This window comes from Bacidia gigantensis (assembly GCF_019456465.1).
Source record: "Bacidia gigantensis strain McMullin 20006 chromosome Unknown scaffold_268, whole genome shotgun sequence".
NCBI lineage: Eukaryota > Fungi > Ascomycota > Lecanoromycetes > Lecanorales > Ramalinaceae > Bacidia > Bacidia gigantensis.
Window position 1 is genome coordinate 1,648,282 of NW_025408614.1, and position 26,922 is coordinate 1,675,203.

Here is a 26,922-nt window from a genome sequence, read left to right on the forward strand (position 1 = left end):
ACTCCTAGAATCTTAGAAGAAGCGGCGGAGCGACTTGAGCTATAGGAGGAGATGTTACGATGATATGACTTGGATGGCCGTAGACGGGCCGCATTATTGGCGCTGGGGGGAGAGCAAACGGTACGCGTGGCTTGTGACTTGAGATACTTCTAAAGAGATGTTCTTGCCAATCTACATTGATGCATACTCAATACTCAAAACCGTTATTCGCGAAACCTGTCACCCCATTTCGCTCGCGCTACCAGGGTGGAGGAGCATTGCCCTTACATACTCCGTGATATTCTTTGATTTTACTTTGCTGTTTGTGTCCTAACCGCCCACATCCTTCGACCCCTTGGAAGACATCCAAGAATGGCTGCGACGGTTGTTTGGAGCATTTTTGTATCAGAAGCGCAACGAGGTCAGCCTGAGGAGCAAAGCACGGCCAATGAACGGCTATCAGCTGATCAGGAATTGCTCATACCAAATATTTGTATTGTTTCTTTCTATGGACATAGCGAGCTGCTCATGCTTGCCTAAGCAGCGAATATGTATGCAGGTCACTTTCAATATCATACCTCCCATCTTCCATGCAATGTTGCAAGTAAAAATGCCATCCCAATCATCATCAACCGAAAGAGCAAGATTGTAAGCCAAATGGGTATCTCGCATCGACACGCTTGCTATGCAAATGAACCTTACTTGTTTTCAATCTTCACATTCCACCTCGATTCAAACCCTTCGCACATCTCCACGCTCACTTTCTCCTCACTGACCATTTCATGCTCCAATTCCCATCCGCCTCTTCTACACAACTCCGTCACGATGGTATCGCAATTCCCTAACAAATCCACATCAAACGCCGCATGTCCACATGGATCCCTATTGATATATACCTGCGGTACGTCCCCTGGTATAACACCCACAACCTCACTCACAGGCGCGACCTTTAGACTAGTGCCTATCACAAGCACCAAATCCACCTTTTTCCTATCATGATTGAGAAGCCGCTCATGAAACGCGTCCGGCAGATCTTCTCCGAAGAATGTAATGTCCGGTTTCATGACGCCAGCGACAGCCACGTTGTCATCCTCACCAGACGAAGAGTCTTCCCACTCCTGCCGCTTCTTGCGCGGTTTGCCATTGCTTTGCGGGCTGCGCTTTCTCTTCACGCCCGCTGATTGCAGGCGACGGATGTGGGCAAGACAGGCATCGCAACGCGCCACTTTGCCGGCTTTGAGATCGGTGTGGATGGCGGAGCCGGGGACGCGTTGGGCGCATTCTAAGCAGGTGGCTGTGGCGAAGGAACCGTGGCATTGAAGTAAGTTTTCTTTGGAGATCCCAGCGTGAGATTCGAGGTTGTCGATGTTCTGGGTGAAGTTTGTAAGGAGTTTGTTCTTGTCTTGAAGGAGCTTTATGAAGGCGTGGGTAGGCGAGAATTTTGTTGATGAAGGAAAGATGTCTTTTGCGACGGTGTAGAAGATTGTTGGGTCTTCGCGGAAAAGGGAGATGTCGAAGACTTCTTGTGGGTCGGTGAGACCGAGATGCGCGAGTTGAGAATAGAGACCTGTTTCTTTCGAACGGAAGTCAGGGATTCCGAGGGAAGTAGAGATGCCTGCCCCGGTAAGGACAATGATATTTTGGGATTTCTGGAGGAGATCGACTACGTCCGTGATGGTGTTGTACTGGGGGAGCTTGTTGCGTTTGGAGAGTTCGCGATTTATAGCTAGTTGAAGGAGCTGATCGTAGGCATCGTCTGGTTGACCTTCTAGAAAGAAAGGTGGACGGATGCCGAAGGCAGTGATGAGCTTCTTTGAAGTGATCGCTCCGGATTCGATGGTTTCTTCAATGAAGCGACGTTCGCCAAGAAGTCTTAGTCGCTTTCTGAATGTGAGAGACTCTTCAGTTGTGCAAGCTTCGCCTATAGAGCGTCAGCGTAAGTGAAGGTGAGCGTGGCGAGGGAGATCACGTACCGCCATTTACATCCACCTCTTCATTATCATCGGCATTCAGCAAGTCTGCATAGAGTGACAATTGACTATCGGCGTCGCTGCCGTCCGTGCCGTCTTCATTTTCATTCGACGCGTCGCGCGTTGCTTCAGGCTTGATACTCGAGACCAATGGAGGATCTTCTTCCCTCGAAAGCAAGTCGATGACTTCAACAGCTGGGCCCTTCAGAGATAATTGCCATGGTATGCTGTCCTCCGCCTCCTTGGCTGACTCCATGGTGCTGGACCACTAAACCTCATAAACTGAGAAAATTGCCTTCGTTGGCGCGGTAAGCTCCTACGTCAATTATGCGCTAAACTAGCGCATGATGTATTTTACGGCAATTTGCAAGATGAAGCTCCCGTCCTTCACGCACATCACACAGTCCATTCTTCCACCGTTATGAGCTTTGGAGGTCCTGGTGGAGGACAAAAGGTATCAAAGCCAATCCCGCCAGAAAGGGGCAGCTTCCCACTCGACCACGACGGAGATTGCAAATCAATCATAGCCGGTTATTTACGTTGCTTGAAACGGGTGGGTGGAACAAATGACCAAGCCTGTAGGATGATGGCGAAAGACTATCTGAAGTGCAGGATGGATCATAACCTAATGGCACCGGACAACTTCAGCAACCTTGGTTTTGGAAGGACGGATGAAAACCCAGTCCCAGTGCAAGAGGGAGAAAAAGCATCCAATGCAACAGGAGAACTACCTTGATATTCTTGAGTCTTTGATATCTTGGAGTACCGCTTCATTGTCCTGTCTCTTCATTCCATCGATACGGAATGTCTGCCGCCGTACTGCCATCGAAGTCATGCCTGATTGCAGTGCTGTTGGTTGTTCAAACAACTTCCGAGCCTCGACTTGTGTTTCAATACCCTCCGAAACCTGAAGAAGACAATACTCGCTTTCATGAGTTGCTAGCGAAGATCAATCGATCAGATGAATCATCGTCGTCTAGTGAGGATGATGAAGCAAGCTCTAGTGATGAAAAAGGCAGCACAAAGAATGATAAGGTAGATGTACGGGAGAATCATAGCCCTCCAGAGCTCGACGAGACTGGCTCGGCCTCTCCAAGCAAGAGAACAGAAGGGCACGATAACGATGTTGACACAGAAGAGGTTCGTATCTTTGGTTACCCTCCAAACGTGCTAGCAAAAGTACTCTGTCCATCTGCGTCGAGCCACAGAAAGAAGACTGAGATTGGCCTTGATGGCAAGGTCTTCGTGGGACAGCCGATGTTTGTTGGAGCGGATGGCAGTTGGAGAAAGAGAAAGACTAGAGCATCCTTTGGCAAAAGCGTAGCCACAGATTCTGGCCTTGGCCCTCTGAGTACCGATTCTGTTCCACTACACCAGATGGAAACGAACGAAATTGAAATATCGGAGATTGAAGAAGGTGATATGGAGGATGATGAACACATGGCTAGAGCTAAGAGCGACGATGATCAAGCATGGAATGATGGCCCAGCTGAAAGCCTGAATATATCAACAAAAACGGAAAAAGCTGTCAATATGTTCCACGTCTCCTTTGTACTTCGACCTGCACCGCTAGAGTTTCACCAGAGGGTGAAGGATATCTATCATAACATTGTCAAGCCTTTTGCAAACGATCTCAGGTATGAGCAAGCCCGTTCAAACTACGTGGGGCGTCAGACGTCGGTCATCAATTCCATCAACAAAAAACCAAAAACCATGAGAGGTACGTTGAGATTCGGTTGCTACTAGCATTCTTAGAGAGCCTCTGTTGACTAATAAAGGTCATGACTCCGATCTTACGGCTCGTTATCGAGAAGCCATCAAACAGTCCAGCTTAGCCAGAGCGATTGCAACCGTCTTCAATAGTATTTCTACTTCTCAGATTGCTCAGGTCCACCTTGAAGTCAGATCTCGCCCTTTGCAAATCCCACAAGCCAATTTTCTGACATCACTGCCGTCTCCGCTGGCCCCTCAACGTCCCGGATCAATGCTAACGACGGCACTTTCAACCCCCCACGAGGATGATGCGACGAGTGCTTTCTCTCATTTCGGCTTACTCCTCCTTGACGACCTGAAAATTATTCTTGAAGATATCAAAGCTGTAGGTCAGGAATACCAAAAATACCTAAATGCCTACCTACGAGTTTCGAAACCCACGAAATCGTTCCAACAAATATCTCACGCTTCAGACATACCGCTGCATGCGATACTTCATATGGCAACTTATCTCATATCCTGGAGGCGAGCCCAGACTATTCCGCCGTTAAAGCAGCGCGACATTTATATTGCGTCTCCTAGCGCAGATATGCAAAATGTTTCTAATGCTTCATTCAGCTTTGCGAAAGCTTTTCCGGCCTTGCCTCCCCTACCTAAAATCTTGAGCTCGCTCTCATCAACACCCCGACCTTATTCTACCCTGATTCCTAGCAAAGACTATAAAGAGTCTTACATGCACGCTTTAGCATGGCTTATGAGAGGAGGCTGGGTTGCGCATTTGAGATGCTTTTCATGGGTTCGAGTTCCTTCTCACATCATCCGCAGCTGCAGCGAGAGACCAACGAGTGGAATGAAAGACTCTACATCACAGATAGAGGAGCAAAACGCTAATCATGATTCAACAAGTTCCAGTTCTCCCGCTTCAAACCAGTCCACTGCAAGTATCACTGTACACTTAGCTTCGAAGATTAAAGGCTCTCCAATAATCATTTCAAATCCTCGACTTGCCAACTCCGAACAGTCCAGATATCTCTCAGCAATTTCGGTTTATGTCCGTGAGGAACAAGGCGAGGAAGCGAGTAGTGCATGGGATATATGCGTCAACTACTTTGACGGCAAGCATGCTCTGGAAACAATTGCGGTGGCACAAGGCTGGAAAGGGAAAAACACTGCTAGCCTCCTTGCAGGGTGGGAGGAACTCGGCATACTTCTCAAGACACGGCATTGGTAGGCTTTAATAAGATTCTCCGTCGTGAAGATCAGGTATCGACGTCCGAGGTACAAACCAGCGACCGACTAGAGCATGCATGTGCTCTCACCATGCACACGGACCCACTTCTTCTTTTAGGGCTTATGTCTGGATACGCCTGCCTCTTTGCGGCTCATTCGAGAAACGGTGATACGGTTCGTGGCGTACACGGCCTGCAGCCACCGCGTCTGAAGCCATTGCCGCGATCTCCTCGAGTTTTCGTAAGACTAAAGCCCCCCTCGGCTCTTTTCCAGCCCAGTCTGATGCTAGACTTTCCAACTCCCTTTCCTGGTCTAGTCTATCAGCTGTCTTCAGCCACCATTGCTTAAGCCATTGCTCTCTCTTCATAAGTATAAAGGCCTCCTCCCAGGTTTTTTCAGCTGCTTCAACGCAAGACCTTCAATTCCCTACTTCTGGTCTAGTCTGATTTTTGAGAGTAATGTCCGGGAGCTTATTCATTGTAGCAAGGACTTCTCGTGGAACTGCATGCATCGATAATAGAATCTTCCATAAGGACACGCCGCACCTTCGGTCAAGAACTAAAATGGCGTTGAGCCATATCAATGTTCGACACCGCAATGAAAGAGATACAAAAATATTACTCAGTACGAATGAATTGGTCGGTCAGAATGCGAGGCTGGCCATTACCATGTCAAGTGTAAATAAAATTCTGCTTATCCGATAGATATGTGCCGTCCTCAAAATTTGCAATCTCGGCGCAGAAGGCGCTTTGAGGCCTCTATTTTAAAACAGACACCGCAAATGCTAGCCAAAAAGATACTCAAAGCCTCAATAGCTTCCATTTGAGGCTCATCAAGATTAACAGCATAATAGAACCCCAAAGTCTCCCACTCCTTCAGGTTCAGCGACCACGCTGTCTACAAAGTACCTTAGAATAGCCAAGATTCTCCCCCACGCCCCTGCCCTCGCTGCCACCACTGTCTAGTTCTCCAAGTAGACCTCTCCCATTGAGTCAAAGCGTAAGTTACATCCATAATATCTTGATAATGCACCAGCGCCTCTCAACATCGAACTCATCTTGCCGGCAGCAATGAAGACATTTACGGCGGCGCCTCGGCCAACATACGTGTTCCAAAAGTATAGCGAATATTGGGCAAAGAAACATCGAAGTATTACAGCATCGATATCAATATACTTTAGGATCGAAAGAGATATTCTGTGATGCTTGACAATATGCCAAGCATTCTCACACTTGGTGCCCAGCGTCGATCATCTCCCCGGAAGACTTTGCGGCCGGCAGGCCTGGGCTGATAGACTTGACGACAGCTGACGACGCCAGTTGCTTTCTCAATGGCGCTATCAGGATCAAGAGGTCATGTTCTCGTTGACATTTCACTCTCCTCAAATGACAGCGTACTGGTACCTCAAGTATAAACACCATCCACTTGTCGGAGACCGAAAGCTCCCAAAGAACCAATCAACACCATAGAAGAAACTTTGCGGAGAATTGAGGCTCCAAAGTCTCTTTTCTAGCGCAAAGCACATCATGATCCTTTGGAATTTGCTGCTAAAAGCTGCCAACTTTGGCAGCGCAATCACAAGTACCTACGATCAACAATGACTAAAGATAAGGAGGACCAGAGTCCCTGAAGCTGGTCCAACAAGTCGCCGCACATACTAAATATGCTGGAGCGACAGTAGAGTCCAGTCTAGAGAAGCCACGAGCAGCAAGGGTTTCTAAATCGCTTTAGAAAGGCACAATCATAATGCGGAAGTCCTTGACTAGAGTTCCTGTGCGATGGAGGACGTGGTCGGCACAGCAATCCATTTCCCCCACCCAAAAGGCTATCAAGGAGCGGACCGCAAGGGCTGGCTACTTGGACCACCTCTTGGCCTGGTGTCCTTCACTAATTCGTGGCACAGTTGCAGTGCCGTGGAGCCGACTCGTCCAGTGCCTCAACCTAAGACGATTCAAGCTTAGAGCTATTTTCCACGCCCGCACAAGCGTTCACGCTTCATCAAGCTAGCAACGTCATTTGGATGTCCGGCATGAAGCTCTTGAAATGAAAGAAGTCCCCTAGTGGTCTGGATTCATGCTAAGCCGTTCGGACCATGGCTTTAATCTTGAATCGTTGACGAAACCAGGGCATGGAGTTGAACTAAGCTTCACACGTGCATTCATCACTGCCGGTCTGGAGCCACACTACTCGGTAGGCACAGCAAATTGAGGTGGAACGTACTTTCTGTTAGTACTGAGGTCCGCCCTGTCTCGACATTGCGGCGCCAATTACTTGACCTAGCGCCATTACGTTTGCTACCCAGCACTTTGATCATGGCTAAAACCCTGGAGCTCCCCCTTGCGGACCTCATCGTCTTCGTGTTGGCACACGAGGATGGCAGATACCACACCGCCGTTAGGCATCGACCTGAATGCTGACCAAGGGGGTCGTATCGTCTCATCGTGTATTGTCCTGATCGTCCTACCGACTCTCTTCGTAATTGGGCGGTTCGTGTCCAGGTACTTGTCTCGAGCTGGCTACTGGGTATGAACTCTTAGACTGCGCCTTCGCACACAACCATCGCTTACACTCTGTGTTCTAGTGGGATGATCTCTTGGTCGTCATAGCTCTGGTGAACAACATCACCACGCTTCTTCCCCAGACGGTGTCTGACTTCTGGGACAGATACTAGGATACGTGCCTTGCATATGTGTGCTTGTCTGTAAGTGAAGCTATTTACGCTTGCCTGTAGAGAGTCGAATGCTCATTCTACTCAGCACAATCACACAATGGGTTCGGAAGGCATATATGGGTCCTGGGGCCGAACAATACCGTCGTCTTCCTCAAGATTCTCTACGTATACGTATTCTTCTACTACTCAGCAGTCAGCGCGATCAAACTCTGCCTGTAAGCACACAAGACCGCATTGTAATGGAACAACCCTGACAGGCAAACAAAGGCTTCTCTTCTACCGTCGCATCTTCCCCATTAAGCAGCTCCAACCAGTCTTATGGTCCTTCTTCGCCGCCGTCGTCTGCTTTTGGATCGCGACAACACTGGCCACGCTTTTTCAATGGTGGGCCTCAAAGAGTTTCGAATCCCGATTTCTACGGTTGCTAACGCGACTACTTCCAGCACACCTATAAGCCACTACTGGTACAGAACAAAGCCCGGCCACTGCCTCAACACCGACACCTTCCTCCTCGGCTCCGGCGCCGTCAACACTATCCTCGACTTCCTGGTCATCATGCTGCCGATCCCGCTCCTATGGCGACTCAAGACCACCGCGTCGCAAAAGGGCGTCTTGACCGGCATATTCATTTGCGCAGGCTTGTGAGCTTCCCAAATCCCCTTTTCAATCCCCGTCCCCTTTTCCCACCTTCCCCCCGCCATTGGACCTCATCTTCCCATTCTAATTCCCGCGCAGCGTCTGCATCATCTCCATCATCCGCCTCGTCGTCCTCTCCCGCCTCACCTCCGTAGACGTCACCTGGAACTACGTCGACTCAGCAATCTGGTCAGCCGCCGAGCCCTCCATGGGCGTCATAAGCGCCTGTCTGCCCTCTCTACGCCCGCTCGTCTCCATCCTCCTCCGCGGCACCGTGCGCGGGCTGGGCGTCAGTAAATACGGCCTCGGCTCCTCCGCGACCGGCAAACTTGGTAGCAGCAATGGGTCTGGGTCAAGAAGTGGGCGGTGGGGCAGTAGGAGTGATGGCGCGGGGGCTGCAGGTGTGGGCAGAGGTTTGGGGGTGGGTGGTGGGGAGGGGAAGAATGGTGGGGATTTCGAGGAGTTCTTCCGTATGGATGCGCCCAGTGATCCGGGGAGTAGGAAGGTCGGGCATCGGGTCGATGTGAGAGGGGGAAGGCCGAGGCCGGATGGAGGGGAGAATGGGAGGTTGGAGAATGGAGTTGGCGGTGGCGTGGGCGAGGAGGACGAGATTAGTCTCGAAGCGGTCAATCCGCCCGAGGGGGTAATAAGGATTAAGAATGAGGTTACGGTTACGAGTAGTGATTGGTTAGAGTATAAAGATAAGGTCTATTGATGGGGGTTTGGTTGCGAGGAGTTTGGGGGTTTGGAGGTGTTTATGACGAATGAGAACATTGTTATGAATCTACTATTTCCTGAATTTCATACGATTTAGGAAATCGCTGAAGAGTTGGCTTGGTCATCAGTGGCTCGATGCACTTGTCTAGGTGTCTTTGAAAGTCTTCGAGAGGTAACTAGAAACTCATCTCGATTTCGAGGTCTGCACAGGCGATACCCGGATATGGTGCCTCAAGTCCATTTCTTGGCAACTTTGCAAACTCATCAGGCTGAGCTTCTTCCATTACCGTCCACGATGGTGTTCAGATCCATCAATCGACTATCATCAATGTTTGATCAATGATAATCAAGTCATCAGCCCGAAGCGTATCCACGAGGACTTGTTGTGACGTTCTCTCGCCTAACCTGTATAGCTAAGCAATTCGCAGGTTGTCGGCGACTTGAGCAGGTCCATCGTTTGCCATAGGTTGGTAAGTAGTCGTTTCGGTCCAGGACTCTTACCGCGTCGAGACAGCCCAGTCCGGCCTCTCGCTTCAGGCACTGAGGTCATCACGTTCAAAGACTTCATATTCATAGGTATTTTCTTACCAGGACATAAGCCTCGGAGAAAAAACCTAGGCCATACCCAAAAGTGGAGTATTCAAAATTCATATATTTGGCGATAGTTGGTCAGCAACAAGCACTTCAACAAAACTTTGTATGCAAAATACATTCAAGATTCAGTGCAGAGAATTCTATACGCAATTTCTTCATCATAAAATTTGACCTTGAATTGATACTGAGCTTGCGAGTTCTCGCCAAGACCACGTTATTCGTTTGGGGTACGTACCTGAGGACAAAGTCAGCTCCTATCGTCTTTTGAATCCAAAGCTCCAGACGCGGTTTTATTTCCTCAAGCGCTACTCAAAATCTGTGGACTTTTTCTGGACTTTTCCTTGATTATTTCCTTGATTCTTTCATGAGAATCGAAAACTCGGCTGCCTCAGCTGCCAATTAGCCATTGATACAGCTCAAACTTTATATCAGCTGTAGATCACGCGACGCGGCGACGGATCGTTGGGATGTTGGGGACCGTAAATCATGGCTGGCTACACATCAAACGGCAACTTTGTTTCTATCCAGACGAAGCGAGTTCAAGAAACATGAGGTCTAGACAACATGGCTGTAGCCTTGTCATATTTGCAGTCACCTGAGAAATACTGGGGTTAGTGTTTAGCTGCAGCAACATGCCCCCTGTGTAACCGCTCTAGACTGTTTGGTCGCCTCACTCTTCCTTGTAGTAGCTTTCGAAAAGTGATGTCAGCAGAAGGAAAGCAGCCGAGAGGACGGTGAGCTAACCCCCGCACGCAACAAGGCTGACGCTAACGCATGGTCTGTCGAACGGCACTCGGTCATTTCAGAGCTCATACTGTTGCATACTGTATCATCAATATGGATCCTCTTTCTGTAGCAGCTTCAATCGTAGGCATATTGGCCGCTGCCGCAAAAACGTCTTCTGTCTTGACTGATTCTATCCGGAATACTAGAGGTGCGCCAAAGCTTGCCCATAACGTTCTGGAAGATGTCAACAGCCTGAGAGCTGTCCTCAGCTCTTTGCAGGAGTATATACTTGGCACTGCAAAGTTGCCTCAAGCTCAAGCGTCGCTTATCCTGGTGGAGCAAGTGGTCGTGACTTTGGGCGATTGCGTAAAGCTTTTCTCTGAATTGGAAGATCTGCTTGGTAGTTCCAACGAGGACAAAACTTTCCGGGCTCTCGAGCGCTTGAAATGGGCATTTAATGACTCAAAGATCGCTGAGCTTCAATCGAGATTGGAGAAAAATAAGACATCACTGGTTCTCATGCTTGCCATACTGCAAAGGTATGGTTGTTCAGAATTTGGTTAGGTGAACTTCCTGACAGTTTGGAATCAGCAAGTCGATGACAGATACCGAAACTGCTGTCAATCGTCTCTGTGGACTAGTCGAGCAGATCCTATCAAGCAATCTGGATATGAGTCGCCGGCTTCGTACTCTGGACGAACGAGGAGCATCTCACGGATCCACTGCTTTACTAGACCATTGCGATGAAGCAAGTCTTACATTCGATGAGATAGCAACACCGGCTCTGGCCAAGCAGCCTCAGACTGTGGAGCGCAGTCAATTTGGATTCGCCTTCGAAGAGGATCTCCTGGAATCAAGAGTGTATCAAAAGCCATCTTTCAATGACTCAAGATATTCCTTTGTCTCCTCTGCGGCTCGAACTACTGCCACATCTGTCCTATCCGCATACAGTTTATCGGAGATATCCAACGTCGCTATTCTGGCAGTGCCGATCTACGCATACGAGATCCACAATAGTGGCCGTTACGCTTGGGAATCGTCAACCACTTCAGGCACGCTCTCCTCTCAATCGCAACTTAGGGTACCAGCAGCTTCCCAGAACCTAGAGAGATCTTCCCCCGTGCAAAAGATTTGGCGAGGACTCTTTGTCTCGCATAATCCGCGACGCAAGACAAACCAATTACAGAGCCCAGATAAATCAGTAGCCTTACACGCTTCACAACAAAGGGTCTTGGGAGTCTCACTCTACGAATCTGTCAAATACGCTTATGTCAGGGTGAATTATATGCCTTCGGGCGGTAAGCCTTTATTTGGTGGCTACATACCATCTTTTATCGCAGGAATATGTCATCATCTGGTAGAAGAAAAAGGTCGGGTGACACTTTCTATTCCTGCCCATACTTCTCAGCGAATTCTTGATACTGATACACAGCCATAGCATACAATGTCGAACACATCTTTCAGAAAAGCGGATCTCCTCTTCGCCTGGGAAAGCTGGAGAAGATCTTTGAGACTGGCCCATCTTACGGTAGATATCTCGACTGGACCGATTTTTCCGTACATGACGCGACGTCGATACTAATTAGATTCCTACTACGATTGCCAGAGCCTATCATACCCCCATCATTTCATTCGAGATTCCTAGAGCCAGCGTTTAGATTCTCACCTCTCCATGATAGGGAACCGGATGATTCTACCGTTGCAATCTACTGTAATATCATTCTCGAATTACCAGTAGGATCGCGACTAGTCTTGCTCTATTTACTAGACTTCTTTAGACTGTTTCTTTCCCGTTCGATCTCCAATGAATTAACCGTGGAGAATCTTGTCGCGGTGCTTCAGCCAGTCGTCCTCTCGTCTCAGAGAGGTGGCGACGAAGACGTCAATACCCAGCGGACCAGCCGAGATGTTCTTTCATACTTAATTACCATATTCCAGCTTCATCATAATGACTTCATGGAAAAAGCTAGCGATTTTGCGGCAGGAGGCACGCTAGTGTGATCCATTTTTTCCTCAGCCGATGCAATTTGGAGACCTACAAGGCACAAGCAATCAATGCTATTATTGAAAATCGATTCCAACATTCACATACTCATTTCTATCGGAGATGTGTCATTATTATCAAGACTCAAAGGACAAGATACGACGTCTGGCTTTCAAATGGTTATTTTCTAGAATAATGTTGCCTGTCTACTGTGTCGCCGGCAATGTGAAGGGTCAATACCTCATCACAAACCTATCGATCCGCTCAAACTCAGCTGCATGCGAGTATCATGGGCCATGACCTGCCATCTTAATATGTTAGCTTGAGCACTGCCGGTAGTTGGAAAGTAGCTTTATCTCGGAATTGACAAAGTCTCCGCTGAAGTACGTATATCTTTATGGAGGTTCTAGAAACGGCTTCATCACAATCCTTGCGTGTGCTCTGCACAAGCCTTAGAAGTTGAGCAAGGCGTTTGATCTCACAGACGGTTGTCTAATAGGCTCGCGTCAGCTGCAACAAAGGGATAAAGAACGGATAGTCATGCAAAGCGCTGGCAAAGTACGACAAACGCTGGAATCGCAAAAGAATCGACTCCGAACTCGTCGAAAGCCAATGAACGTGGATCTTTGAATGTCACAGAGGATATTTATTGCTGACGAATACTGTAAAGCTCTGATTAACACTACATTCGGACCCACCAGAACCCTGATTGCAACCTCTATGACTTTCCATTTCCCTACATTGTACTATTGCTGATTCCCCTCCTTACCTAAGGGCGCGGCAGATGAGTTGGCTGCTAAAGTCAGCCTCAGTTACTCAGCAGGAAGAGCGAGACACATACCAATGGAAATGGAAGAAGAGGAAGAAGAGGAAGGAGGTCTGGTTCCGCTTTGCTACCTTCGACCGCGGCACCATCTGGTGATGCCTAAGATTCAAAAGTCAGCTCGGTTATTCTTCTCCTGTTGCATATCTTCCAGGCAAGGGACAAGTTGCTCGAGACTGACTCGGCAAGTTTGGGATAAAAGAGAGTGCAGCCCACTTACTGTGGGAGCAGCGATAACAGCTGTCAGGAGAATCGCTACAGCGGTCAAGCTGACGCTATAAACTGGGAGACGCATGGTTTGGACTGCTGGAAACTTGAGGGGAAGGCGAGTATGGATGCTTAGAAGGAGTTTGCAATGATTTCTGTAGAAGGAAAATTCTAGATAATATGTTTAATGGAAAGGAACTGAGAAGGGCCCAGACGGTTTATCAAGCGGACGACCGGAAGATTTTCTGGTTGGTGTGCACTCATGACGCACTGGGAAAACCTCTAGGAGGGTGCTTCAGTGATATTAGAGGTCAGCAGCGGCACTAATCCGTGTAAGTAAGGTGAAGTGACGATCATTATAGTGAACGCTGATTTCTACCCACTCATGGATCTGATATAGACACCTCCATCGGTCATGCTCGGACTGACAGTAGATATTCATCCTAGCTTCAAGCTCTTGGTAGCAGCTGAGGCTGGATGTTTGTCGGCTTCTGGGTTCAATTGCCGAGAATCCAACACAGGGATCTGATGAAAATGCAAAGGATTCTATCCATACGGCGAACAGTCTTTGTATGGCAACGCATCAATGTGGTTCTTCTCGATAAGAAAAGCTGTCAAAGCTGAGCACAATTCTACCTCCATAACCAAATACTTATTTGACTAATACAGATTGTCAAGCCTCGTCCTAGATCACGAATGAGCGTACAGCTACTGATTCTTCGATAATGGAAGCCTTACCCTTTTCGGAAGGTATCTATACTGATCAGAGCAGTCTCCATCGACACTCGATCTAGTGTCATTTTAAAAAAACCTGCCATCGCAGCCTTTCCACTTTTCATTTTCAACCAGATCAAAGCTACACAACAGTTCACACTTCAACAGCTTACAGTTCAAGTCTCCTCGACTCAGCCAAGATTCATCGAAGTATATTCGCCTCCACAAGCCTTTAAATCACAGACCCCACAGCTCTCCAACCCTCTCCTAGTACTGACTACCGGACTTCTACTTTATCAGAGTCTCTTAACAATAAATACTAATAAACATCCTAAATTGACAAGTAATACTAAATCATCTTTCCTACCTACCATATATTTCTACTAATCCCCCAACTGTTTCACTGTCTCATCTTCCGGAGCCAGCAGAACGACATGCATCGCCCTTTCAAGTCTTCTTCCAACCCAAAAGGTCTCGTCACACTCCTCCCTCCCGAGGTACTCCTCCACCAAAAAGTCAGACGCCATCCCCACCCTCCACGTCAGGCGGCGCCACAAACTCTGATCGCGCCCCAATTGAAAACAGAACCCCACTTGCTCTCTCCACTCTCTGCTATATAAGAAGCAGCAACTTCTCTCTCTTTCTTTCTTTCAATTCCCACCCAACACTCCAAAAACAAATACCTACGAACATCCTAGACAGACATGTATCAGCAATCCTCACCCACCCTCGCACCCTCTCTCCCCACCTACCATTCCCAGCTCCATCATTCTCACCACTCAAATTCCGGATACAACTGCACCACCCCATTTATCCTCCAACAGAAGCATCCCCACCTTACCACCACCCCCCAAAGGGTATCCCCTCTAGCACGACTTAGACCTCGCCACCTCGACCCCCTTTCCCCCCAACACGTCAGGATACGGACAAGACCATTTCCCTCTGGCCGTTCCCCCAGGGCCCCCTCCGGATGGTCCGAAAGAGGCCCTGGGGCAACGGCCAGAGGGAAATGGTCTTGTTCGAGGCGACACTTTCTTACGCCCTTGGAGTAGGTCTCCGGGGGGCTCTCACCTCTCTCACTCTCTAGGAGGGTCTTTCCCTTCTCACCCTCTTTACTCCTAACCCCTGGAGAGGGGAGGGTGAGAGGGGAGGGGGTGAGAGGAGAGAGGCGGGTCTCTAGGTGACGAGAGACCCGCCTCTCCCCTCCTATCTTCTCCCCTCATACTCTCTCCCCGGCGGAGACCTACTCCGGTGGGGTGCCTCCTTTCTCCTTTCTCCTTCTCTTCTCTTCTCCTGTATCTCTCACCCCCTAGGAGGCTTTCTCTCTCCTCCTCTCTCCTCTTAGGGGGTGGAGAGGTAGAGGAGAAGAGAAGAGAAGGGGAAAAGAGGTTCCCCTGACGTGGGTCTCTGGGTGGGGGGGCTCACCTCTCCTCTACCTCTCACTCCCCAGGGGACATCCTTTCTCCTCCACTAACTCCCCGGAGATCTACTTCAGGGCGGGCCTCCTCTCCCACCTTTTCCTCTCTCAATCCCCAAAAGGCCCACTCCTGAGGGGGTGGAGAGGAGGCCCCCCTGAAGTAGGTCTCCGGAGGGTAAGAGGAGAGGGGGTAGGAGAGGAGAGGCCCCTGAAAACCTACCTCCCAGGGACCTCTCCTCTTCCACCTCCCTGTCTTACTCCTCCCTCTCTTACCCCCTCATCTCTCACCCCCCCGAGACCTACTCCAGAGGGGGGCCTCCTTTCTCCTTCTCTTCTCTTCACCTCTACCTCTCGACCCCCTAGGAGGCCTCCTCTCCCCTCCTCTTACCTCCTAGGGGGTGGAGAGGTAGAGGAGAAGAGAAGGAGAAAGGAGGGCCCCCTCACGTGGGTCCCCGGGTTGGGGGTGGGGGGCTCTCCTCTCCTTTCACCCCATGGGGGCCTCCTCTCCTCTACCTCTCACTCCACAGGGGACATCTTTCTACCTCCTAGGGGCCCCTCCTATCTTCTCCTCTTAACCCCCGGAGACAAACTTCAGGGGGGTTTCCTCTCCCACCTTCTCCTCCTCTTTACCCTTGGAAGCCCTTTTTTGTGGCAGATATCAACCACTGACACGACACCAAAGACCACGCACTCTGGTTCTCAACAGACGATGGATCTGTGTAAAAGACTAGAAAGATATTGTTTTCTACAGTATCTGACGTTGACACAGCTTGGTAGCCAGCATCAGCCAGCAAAATCCAAGAATAAGGGGAAACAAAAGGCGTACCATTCACATTCATATACTCGAAGCTGCATCAGCGACGACAAGACATATCTACGTATCAGTGACAGCTAAGCTTACTCTGCATGAACAAAACACAAGCCTTACATTACGGGATAGAAAGCCATCAATCCCCCGTCCATCGCAAATGGATATCTCCACCACCCAATTAAGCCTTCACCTTCAACAAGACATTTCACCTTTACCCTCCAATCCCACATTCATATGACTTATTCTATCACTCCAGCCCACTCAAAACATACCCACCATACCCATCCCCACCCCACGCCCTCTCAACATCCGCATTCCACCCCTCCTTCTTCTCCACCAATCCCCCACCGCCAAGGAACCGTCTAATACACGTATCGGCCGGCTTCCTTTGCGGACTCTCAAGCGGCACCAATTTATAGAAATTCTCATCCAACCGCGTCGGCTCACAGTCACACCTATGCGCACTGTTCGGCGGACAGTGCCGATTGATATCATGCTGATACCCAATATCCCTAAAGAACCAGATCTCGCTCTTCGGCACGAACATAGCGACACTAAGAGTGTGAATGGGCGCGTCGCCGAAGCGCTCGTAGTAGAACCCGCCGGCTCGATCGAGCCAATTGAAGTAGGCTTCGTTGGCTGCGGAGCGGAAGAAGGCAAGGGAACCGACTTCGAAGTTGGAGAAGAATTGGCAATTGTTGTATTCGCCACTGCCGCCGCCGCCGCCAGCGCTGGAAAACGTGGCGGAGGAGGATGAGGAGGGCGAGTCGTTGTCGAGGAGCCAGTCGAGGTCAGCGTCAGGGTGGATGTGCTCCGGGTGGGCGTTTATGAAGGAGCGGGTGCGGGACCAGAGGGAGGGGAAGGAGCGCGCATCGTCGAGGATATTCATGTTGAAGCCGTATTTGAGGTTGTTATCGCGCATGAAGCGGAAGATATCGTAGTCGATGGAGCAGAAGAAGTGGACCTGTTTCCAAGTCAGTCAGCGATGAGCGGAGGGAAGCTGGGTGGGTGTGGCAAGGGGGCGGGGGAGAAGCGTACGTCCGGCTCTACTCGCCAGTACCAATCGAAATCCTTAAGACGGGGATGTTTGTAGAAGAAGCCACTATTCCAGCGGCACATGTGTCGGTAGCTTACCATCCAGCCTTTGCCTACGCCGATCGCGCCTAGATACTCGAGGCTGTTCATAAATCGTCCTTCGTCAATCCAGTCGGGTAGGGACCAGTGCTCTTGTGGAACGACCTCATAGTAGCATTGAGCGTTGGTGAGATTCTGGGTCGCTGCCTGTGACGTATATCAGCATCAGCATCCTCATAGTCAAGGCACATATAGAGATCGTCATATGATTGAATGTAGGTCTGAGCCTACCTTAAATTCATCGCTGAACTCTTCATCATTGAAGAAAACCCATGGATAGTTATATTTCCTATTCCAATGATACTCCAACTGCCGCATACTCTGCATCAGCCCCTCGAGCTCCGAGTTCCTCACCAACGAGATAAGGGCCGCACGAGGCTTGGGCGAAATGTGCTTGCCCCACGCAGGAACCGATCGCCAGAAGTCTCTCTCTTTTGCCGTCTCCGCGTACTTGTTGTTCGAATTCTCTTCCAGCCACTTCATTGGATCTGGTGCATGCTTGTTTGGCTTCACCGACGCGTCAGTGGGACGCAGGACTTGGTACGGGTTCGAGATCGGCTGATCAAGGGCGTCAATGACTTCGCTGCGTTTCCAAAGGTGAGGTTGCGGCATGACCCATATCAGCAGTGCAAGAAAGATGCAGAAGATGACGGCGATTTGGCGTTTGGAGACGGCATTGCGGATGTTGGAGGGGATGTAGTAGGCCAATGACCATCGTGAGGGCTTTGGTGACTTCCAAAACACAGAGGAGGAGGATGCTGAGGAGCAATTCGAAGAGATGGAGGAGGATGTTGATGATTTTGAGGGGAGAGAGAATCGTGAGATGGAGCTCTGCGATGAAGGAGTGGCGAGCAGCTTTGGCGATTTGTCGACGAAAGGGTCCCGGGGTGGGGAGTTGAAGAGACGCCAGACGGTTCTTTCGAGCAAACCCATCATGCGCAGTATGTGGCGTACGCGTGGTTGTCACATCCACTAGATTTGAGAGTGAAGTAGTGGTGGCAACAAGGATACAAATTTTTTGGTTGAAGTGTTGATCAAGCAGACGTCATCACACATTGATGGCGACTTCCTTTTGTGCCTCCATGACCCTCATGTCACCTCCAGCTATTCCTCATACCACATTAAGACTGCGTATCTGGTCAAAATAGCTACTATCAAGCAAAATAGTGTGCAAATTTGGCAAACGCCTCGCTTCAAACTACGCTCAATGGGTATCGATTCATGAGACCATCGCATCCTCACTCGCCTTTACATGCTCCTCAGTAATGCCCAGAACCTTCGCATAAGGTACCGTGATTCTTTGTAGATCGCGGTTTTTCCCTGGAAGAATTAGCTGTTGAGCTCGACAGCATGCAAACCGTGGGACTTACCCAGTATCAATACGACCTCGCGAAGGAGCTGCTGCCGTGGCCATCCACATAGATTGGCCGATTTGTTTTCCCAGTGCCTGTCTCCACCTATCTGTTTTGTGGCCCCATCAGTATCGGTCACCTCCTCATCCTCGTAGACGTCGCCCATCAGGATACGTAGCAGCTCCTCAACTTTGCCTCTGAGTCCTTCAGCTCCGATCCGCTTAGCGTACATGTACAAATAGACTTGGAAATCCGCCTTAGCCCCAAGCATCATAGCAGCAGCGATTCTGTTCTCCAGGTGTGCTATCGAGACAGTTGACTCAAACCCCTCGAAGCCCTCCTTGGACAACAAGACACTCACAATGTTTTGCAGCATTCTGGCTCTGCCTCTTGCGAGGGTCGCTTGCGTGGTACTGCGCTCTAAGAATGGGATCACGCCAGCCGAAATTTTGGAGTCTTCACCCACCGCCGATGTGGACTGGAGGTTGCCGACAGAGCTGTCTGTCGTGTTCCAGTACTGGCTTCCCACAAGCCACCAGAGCTCCGACAGTCGCTGCCAGACGAACATGTTCGGATTGTATGCAAATCCTTCTCCATTGGTGAGCGTAATGATAATGCGACCCTCTGAGTTGAGTCTTGCGCCCGTCACAGCGGGAGCTCTAGTGACATGGTCTTGGAGACTGTGAATCGCGATGTCGAGGATTGGGGCCAGGGAGACCGGAGGATGTGGAGATGTTAGCGTGTTCATGTCCCAAACATAGCACATTCCAACCGCAGTAAGGCACAGCAGATACTGATTCTGGCAATCGAAAATGACAGGTTGGCTCTCAAGAACCAAAGCATTAAAGATACGTCGGCCTGATGGGGTCCAGGCGTATATAGAGCCGTCTTCGCATGCAGCAGCCCAGTAATTGTTATTTCCTGTTACTAGCAACGTGCTGCGTGGAAGAAAGTCCTGGAATATGGGCTGGCCCCGTCTTGTGACTGTGATACGACAAGGTTCCTGATCCCGATTTGGAGCTGGCTGCTGTGTGGCGTTTCTGGCCTCAAATACAAGATTCTGGGACTGACCACGACTCGAACCTTCGACATCATCTACATCGGCAGCCTGCTCTTTTCCCAATGAACGAACAATGTGTGTGCGAACCTTGGGGACTGCAAGTCGGACTTGACTGACGGTCAGACTAGGATTTGTCACCGCAGGACGAATGAAGTCTGGAGTTGCTTGTGGGCCGGCTGGAGCTGCCTGCGCTTTTGCGGGCACAAGTCCAGTGGCTGTATTAGTGACGATTGGAACAGCTCCATCTTTTCGTGCCGTAGCCAGCTTCTTATCAATGTGATCATCCTCAACGCCTTCCATTGGTGCAAATTTCCGTTTATTTCCCAATAGAAGGGCTGCCAAGCCTCCCTGGGGCAAGCCGTCAACAGGCTTGGAGAGATCAAGGATCGTTTGTGGCTGATCGGACGTTGCTGCCTGAGTCCCTGAAGTGCTCATCAATCGAGTCTGAGGAAGGGACGACTCGTTACTTCCGGCCGAAGATACTAACAACGGTGCGATGCGTTTCTTTCCGTCTTTGGTAATTGTTACACGGTTCTTCAATTGCTCTAGCTTTGCGGCAGTTGGGTCCTCTTTTGGCTTGTCACTTTGAGTGACCTGGACTGAAGTCTGGCTCGTGTTGGCATTAGTCTCTTGCGAATCTTTCACTCCATTCGTCGTAAGGTTTGAGGGAAATCCATTCAGAGTGCTGGAGTTACTTCCCAGAGCAGCATCGCCCATTAAAGCCCCCATGCGTCCTTCAACACCTCGCATCTCGCCCTCCTTGCTCTTTTCCTCCAAGAGCAGACCTTCTGGGCCTTCAAGGATTCCAGCGCCTCGCCTACCTGCTCCGTACTTTGCAAGAGCTTCCTCGTTTTGTTCCACTTTCATCTCATACCCAATCTCATCTGGCTCAAATATAACTGCCGTTATGGTACCATCAAGACTCGCAGCAAATAAAGTCCTTCCATCAGGCGTCCATGCTAGGTCTACCACAGATTTTCCAGCGACGTCTTGCACTATCGTCAGGGGCCTTGTTTTTGCAGTCACCCAAATGCTCAACGCCTTGTCCTGGCCACTGCAAGCTACAACAGTGTGTGGGCTAGCGGTGTCTGTAGGTGATTTGGTGAAGAGTCTTGGAGAGAAGGCGCAGATCTCCGTTGGCCCTTCATGTCCAACCAAGTGTATCTCTCCGTCCCACGGACCTCTGTTGATGATACACACAGTGCTCACGGGCCCGTTGACAGAATTAGCAGCCGCAACATGTGCACCGTCGGGTGACCATGCAGGTCGCCGAAAGTAAGTCGTAAGAGGAGAAAGCACAAATGGCGACAGGATGGTCTTCTCAAGCATGAAGTTGTTGTGCTGGTCATGAGCGGTAGAATTCGGTGTTGGCGGGTTGAAGCGCCATATCTTGATCGTCCGGTCGTCACTAGCCGTAGCAAAATACTTGTTGGCAGGGTCAAATGTGACACCTTTCACTTGACTTTGATGTGCAGCAAGTGTCTTGAGCTTTTCGAATGTATAGCCTGACCAAACCACCACCTTTGAATCCAGCCCGACAGAGACCATGATCGAGGAGTCGAAGGACCATCCCAAATCTTGAACGTCATTGTCGTGCCCTATCAATCGTCGAAAGACTCGCCATGATTCGACTTGAGGTGCATCGTCACTGCCTGTAACGTGTCAGCCTAGCCGGCGATTGCGTGAATCTTGCGTACCGAATCCTGCCTCTTGCGGTTTGCCATGAGGGTCAAAACGGTATACTACCACAAGCTTGTCATCTGCACCAGAGGCTAGATATTGTCCGTTGGAGGAGAAGCGAGCTGTGTGGATGGTCCCTGAATGATAGCTCATGGAAGCCAATTGCTTGGGTTTGGTGTAGGTGGGGTCGCCAGCATTGTAGATTGCTTCTGTCGACCATATCCGTACATAGCCATCTGTAGGATATATCAGGGGAGCTCGTATAATGAAATAAGAGAAGTGAGCTTACCTCCAGCTGCTGTGACCAGTCTCGAGCCATCCGGCGAAACATTGCAGCTGTAGACCTCGAAGTCTTTCTTCTCCCCACTATGTGTGAGCCATGGCGGTCTGATGAATTTCATTCTGACGTTGTGAGCTCCTACTGTCCAATAGCATCTCTCTAGGCTGGTATTAGCAGCCCAACTCGGTCGAAATGCGCGTGAAGAAGCGCGTCAACAGCTCATTGTCACTGAAAAGAGGGCAACACAATTACCCGAAGTTTTGCCGAGCGGACATCTTGAGGTTGCGAAAATTCCAAGCGACGTCACTCTTCAGACACCTCAGGGACCACCAGATTGTGACGGCGCTCAATCCGCAGTACAGGAACGTTCTATAGAGAGTCATCGCCGTCATGGTACGTCCTCTCTGCCATACGTCTTTCACAGCCTTTACTGACCCTCCCTAGGCATCAAACCTTGATACCAAGAAAAAGCTCGCCCTCGCTGTCGTCGACTTCCTCCAGACCTCCCTCAAAGATGGCACACTCCAATCCGAAGACAGCGAATCGATCGAAATAGCGACCTCGTGTATCGCTGACACCTTCCATGTCGACCCCTCCAACCCCACCTCCATGAATGAGGCTGTCTCCCAGCAGAATCTTCTCCAAATCTACACGGTCTACGAGAAGCTCAGGTCTAAAGCCTCTGCCCCTGCGCCCTCACAGCCCCCAACGTCTTCATCGACCTCCACAGCCGGTGCCCCCTTCGCAACAACAGAAGAGTCCGAAAACCTCAAAAAGCAAGGGAATGCAGCAATGCAGCGTAAAGACCACGCTGGCGCAATCGAGTTCTATACCCAAGCCCTCAAGATTTCCCCTACAAATCCCATCTACCTCTCCAATCGAGCTGCGGCCTACTCAGGCTCCGGCAATCATAAAGACGCCGCTACGGACGCCGAGCTCGCCGTCGCTGCGGACCCGAAGTACTCTAAAGCATGGTCCAGACTCGGCCTTGCAAGATTCGTCCTTGGAGATGCAAGAGCGAGTATGGAAGCGTATCAGCAGGGCATGAAAGCCGAGGAATCCAGCGGTGGCAAGCCTAGCGATGCTATGAAGAAGGGTTTCGAGACCGCGAAGAGGAAGGTGGAGGAGCAGGAGCGAGAGGGGAAAGATGGGGGTGATTTACCAGAAGAAGAAGTGGATGAGGCTGTTGGGTCGTCGAGAGGGGGAGGTGGGGGTGGCATGCCTGATTTGGCGAGCATGATGGGGGGAATGGGAGGAGGGGGAGGAGGAGGAGGGATGCCAGATCTAGGGGGCATGATGAATAACCCGATGTTTGCACAGATGGCGCAGAATCTTATGAGTGATCCAGATAAGATGAAGGGGTTGATGGAGAACCCGCAGATTAGGGCTATGGCGGAACGGTTTGGGATGGGAGGAATGGGTGGAGGTGGAGGAGGTAGTCCTGGGCCAGGAGCTGGAGCTGGAACTGGGGCCGGTGCGAGGGGAGGTGCTGGGGGAGGAGGTGGAGGCATGCCGGACTTGGCGAGCTTGATGAGCGATCCGAATCTCCAGGAGATGTGAGTTTGCCTTCTGCTACTTTCTGATATCGAATAGATCTTGTCTAATGGGTTCATAGGGCGAAGAACTTCATGGGTGGCCGTGGTGGAGGAGGTGCTGGTCGAGGCGCTCCATGATCAAATTGATGCTGGGATGCAATGTCAAAGTACGCGGCGGACTACGATAGCGAATTGAAAAGAATGACTATAGGGCCCTCGGCCTTCGAACTTATGGTTCAGTACAGAGATTTCTCTAGGTGAGTGATCTATTGACACAGTTTTGACTCCCACAGCATGGTGCCCCGAGAAGCTTTCATACCAAAAAGGGCATTCCTGTTTTCTCTTCAAGCATCCCATCCTCCGCTTCCCTGAAACGTTCCTCTTTTCGTCCCCTCGAAATGTAGGATAAGGTGGGTAGGCAGTCTGTTCTTCATAACACTCCTCCAATCTCTACATTCAGCTACCTGAATCTGAGACAACGCAAAGACAAGGCCTTGTTCACAGGGTTTAGCAAGCGTCACGTACTGAGACCCGAGCTACTACTGGCATAAGCGCGGACCAAGATCCTCACGCGACAGTCAGACATCTCATACGGATTATGCAGCTCTACATCAGCGGCCAACAAGGCATGTGAAAGAGTCCTGGGTGGACCATACCGTCCAACCTTAGTATCGCTTAGAACCTTATAATCGCCGTCGATATGCACGGCTTCGAAATGGTACAGCTTGTGAGGGACTTGCCATGAGTGAATATTGCCTCTCCAGCATCAGATCTCTGTATGCATGGGTGGAAACCGTGGACGCGATCCTACAGGATTCTGGGTTACTCCACGTACTCGCTCCCAAGTAATATCCATTGGAACGGTTAGAAGCACCGTGCTGACGAGATCGTCCTCTTTGCTAACCTACGACGTCCGCGCGAAATGAGGCTCTTGTGACTCGCTAATCGTGTCTGGATTTCTGCGCGAAGGAGCATTCGGAATATTATATGGGTAGCCGCAAGACAGATTTCCAATCTGGTAAGTCGCTCTTTGCATCCAATTCGGGATATATTCTTCTTACTGATGTGGTCCATATGGACGAGAATAAGTTCAAGAAACTTCCTTTACTTCTTTGCCACTCGTCCTCCTCAATGACTGTACAATTCAAGCTTGTACCTTCGACCGAATTGCCACGCGCCTATGTTTGCCATAACGAGCCTTTTCAACACTGTCTTCCTTATTCTAGTCAGCCTCGCCATGTTCACTCTAACGGTACCAACATCTTTACAAATTTCTCCGCTCCCCAATCCACACCAACAAGATATCTCCAGCCTCCCCTCAAGAGCTCTCAACCTGTCACAAACCAACCTCTCAGACTCCGACCTCGCCCCCGTAACATGCTACCCTCCAAACCCCTCACCCGGCTTCATAAAGAGACAAGACTGCACCTTCATGCTCCGCGAATACTTCATCAAACACCCCGAAATCCACCGTCGCTACCGCTGGAGCTACAATTACGGCCCCCACATAGAGAAGGTTCTACCGGATGATGGTCGATGGGAGTTCGGGACCTGTATCATTGAGGTTCTCAACTTCTATCATGAGGAGGAAGATGTTTTTAGCTTGTGGTTGATTGCTACGACGGCGGGGCGGATTCTAGAGAAGTGTGTCGCTGCGGGTGATGAGACGGAAAGATTGGGGGAAGTGGATGGGGGCCATTGCCATATTGGGTGGGTGACGGATCATTTCTATGTTGCTGTCAGGGCGCCGGTCGAGGGGGCGGTGGAGGGAAATGGAACGGCGAGCGTTGTGGCGCCTTTGGATACTGATTAGGCAGTCTATTCCAGACCAAAGATCAATAAGGAGCTCTCGAATAGAAGAGGCTGATCGGAACATTTCTTCGCCAACCAGATGACGATTTTCTATGCTAAATCAAGACATTTGGGGGTTTCAATGTATCGCTTGTCGCCTACGAGCCAGCATATGCTCTAATTAAGGAGCTAGCACGCGACATCTGAATATCGACGTGTTGAAACAAAACAATAGGTATTGAAGACTCAATCTCTGGATCATGACGCAAACGATTCTCCGCTCAATACCTGTGAGCGAGCTGATGAGATTCAAACCCCCATGACTCCTCGCAACAGCCACTACCAATGACGACAGCAATACCGATCCCTACGCCCCAATATCTCTCCCCGCTGAATCAGCTCCACCCGAGATAACGACAATGGTGACGTCGACCCCTCACCTCTACATCCTCTCCACCCTAATCACCGCCATTGTCGCATCGACTCTAGCATCTCCTCCCCCTTCACTCTCCCACACCACATTCAACCAAACAACCCTTCCCTCCAATCCAAATAATCAAACATCCTCCTCCCCTAACCCCAACCCTAATCCCGACCCCAACTCCCCCCGCTGCACCCTCCAACCCCCCTCGGTCTCATCGACAAACTAACCTGCCTCGACCTCATCCTCTCCTCCCTCTTCAACGCCCCCGACGCCGACGAGTCCTACATATGGTCGAAATCCTCCCTACCCTCCCCCCTTTCCCCCTTTCCCCCTCCCACCCCTCCCACATTTACCAGCAAAAAAACTAGGCGTAGACGACCAATGGCGGCGACCGCACTGTTTTATCCGCCTTCTGAGTGCCCGGGCGCAGAGTGTGGAAGTGTTTACGAAACGCGATGTTGGGGCGGCGGCGCTGGAGATTTTGTTGGTGTGTTTTCAGATTGGGGGAGCTGGTGGGGCTGGTGGGGGAGGAGCGGGTAGTGGGGGGCAAAGGTTTAATACGGGGCGGGTGAAGTTGTTCATCGCGGGAGGAGGGGCGGGAGGGGAAGGGGGCAGGAGTAGGGAGTTTGGTGTTTTGGTGGATCCGGGGGGTGTTTTGGTGGATCCGGGGGGTGTGCTGGGAGAGGTTGGGGAGGGGGAGGGGGAGGGCTGGTGGAATAGCAGCGTTGAGCTTGAGGAGAGGATTCTTGATCGTTGAGATGTTAACGCCTTCTCAGGGCTATGAGCTGGAGTAGAGTCTTGGCTGATCTTTTTTTGTGAGCGTTTAATGCTGCTGAAATCATGGAAACCCAATATGTTTAGAAAGTATGTGGGGCGGAACAGGGGTGAATGGACTCAATCATGGTCCAAAGAGAACTAGCATGATGTTTCAAAATGCTGTGTGGATATAAAAGTCTCAACGTCAGTGGAGATGCTCAAGATTGAGGATAGAATGGCTTCGTCGATGAGGGTGCACGCTTGCAGTCCTCGCTCTTAATCACTATACCTTCAGCAGAATGATCCGAAGTAGATCATGACATAAAGGAAGGAATAGAGCTGCAACAATGCTCACATCACAGTCGGTGGATTCTGTGAAATACCTTATGCTAAAACATCGTCAGAGCTGGTGTAGATACACCTAATATGTAGGTACATGCAGAGCATGCAAGCCGTGCGCCTGAGTACCTTGCACTTGCGGAACTTCAATGCCATCATGTGATTTCCAGAAAGCCGTTGGCCCTGCTGGGCCATGCTCGTCGAAGTCCCTATGTAGAGTCAGCTGGAACGCAATTGAATCTTCGAAGCACGTATGACAGACTTGTCAAACCAATAGCCCAGTACGCCTCGTGCAGATTGTACACCACCCACTTGAATGCCTTCACTCTTCCATCGTTCCTCGCCGTAAAATATCGACCAGCTAGTCCATCGAACTTCA

The 26,922-nt window shown here is 50.3% G+C and overlaps 6 protein-coding genes across 6 annotated transcripts; 3 read left to right on the forward strand and 3 right to left on the reverse strand.

Moving 5' to 3' along the window:
• Positions 1-677: 677 nt before the first annotated feature.
• KY384_009245 (uncharacterized protein) lies at positions 678-2,205 on the reverse strand (the record flags this gene model as incomplete). The annotated part of the gene is made up of 2 exons (XM_044817731.1): positions 678-1,900; positions 1,953-2,205. 2 exons carry the CDS (start codon positions 2,203-2,205, stop codon positions 678-680), a joined length of 1,476 nt encoding a protein of 491 aa, XP_044664884.1.
• A 548-nt stretch (positions 2,206-2,753) lies between these two features.
• Positions 2,754-3,718, forward strand: KY384_009246 (uncharacterized protein; the record flags this gene model as incomplete). Its single annotated transcript, XM_044817732.1, has 2 exons — positions 2,754-3,586; positions 3,670-3,718. 2 exons carry the CDS (start codon positions 2,754-2,756, stop codon positions 3,716-3,718), a joined length of 882 nt encoding a protein of 293 aa, XP_044664885.1.
• A 4,226-nt stretch (positions 3,719-7,944) lies between these two features.
• KY384_009247 (uncharacterized protein) lies at positions 7,945-8,914 on the forward strand (the record flags this gene model as incomplete). The annotated part of the gene is made up of 2 exons (XM_044817733.1): positions 7,945-8,204; positions 8,299-8,914. The coding sequence occupies 2 exons, from the start codon at positions 7,945-7,947 to the stop codon at positions 8,912-8,914; spliced, it is 876 nt and encodes a 291-aa protein (XP_044664886.1).
• Positions 8,915-10,347: 1,433 nt separating this feature from the next.
• KY384_009248 (uncharacterized protein) lies at positions 10,348-11,597 on the forward strand (the record flags this gene model as incomplete). The annotated part of the gene is made up of 3 exons (XM_044817734.1): positions 10,348-10,749; positions 10,817-11,437; positions 11,577-11,597. The coding sequence occupies 3 exons, from the start codon at positions 10,348-10,350 to the stop codon at positions 11,595-11,597; spliced, it is 1,044 nt and encodes a 347-aa protein (XP_044664887.1).
• Positions 11,598-16,439: 4,842 nt separating this feature from the next.
• KY384_009249 (uncharacterized protein) lies at positions 16,440-17,938 on the reverse strand (the record flags this gene model as incomplete). The annotated part of the gene is made up of 3 exons (XM_044817735.1): positions 16,440-17,156; positions 17,231-17,473; positions 17,558-17,938. The coding sequence occupies 3 exons, from the start codon at positions 17,936-17,938 to the stop codon at positions 16,440-16,442; spliced, it is 1,341 nt and encodes a 446-aa protein (XP_044664888.1).
• A 607-nt stretch (positions 17,939-18,545) lies between these two features.
• On the reverse strand, positions 18,546-21,819 carry HIR1 (HIR complex subunit; the record flags this gene model as incomplete). The annotated part of the gene is made up of 4 exons (XM_044817736.1): positions 18,546-18,646; positions 18,697-21,390; positions 21,436-21,654; positions 21,708-21,819. 4 exons carry the CDS (start codon positions 21,817-21,819, stop codon positions 18,546-18,548), a joined length of 3,126 nt encoding a protein of 1,041 aa, XP_044664889.1.
• Positions 21,820-26,922: the final 5,103 nt, after the last annotated feature.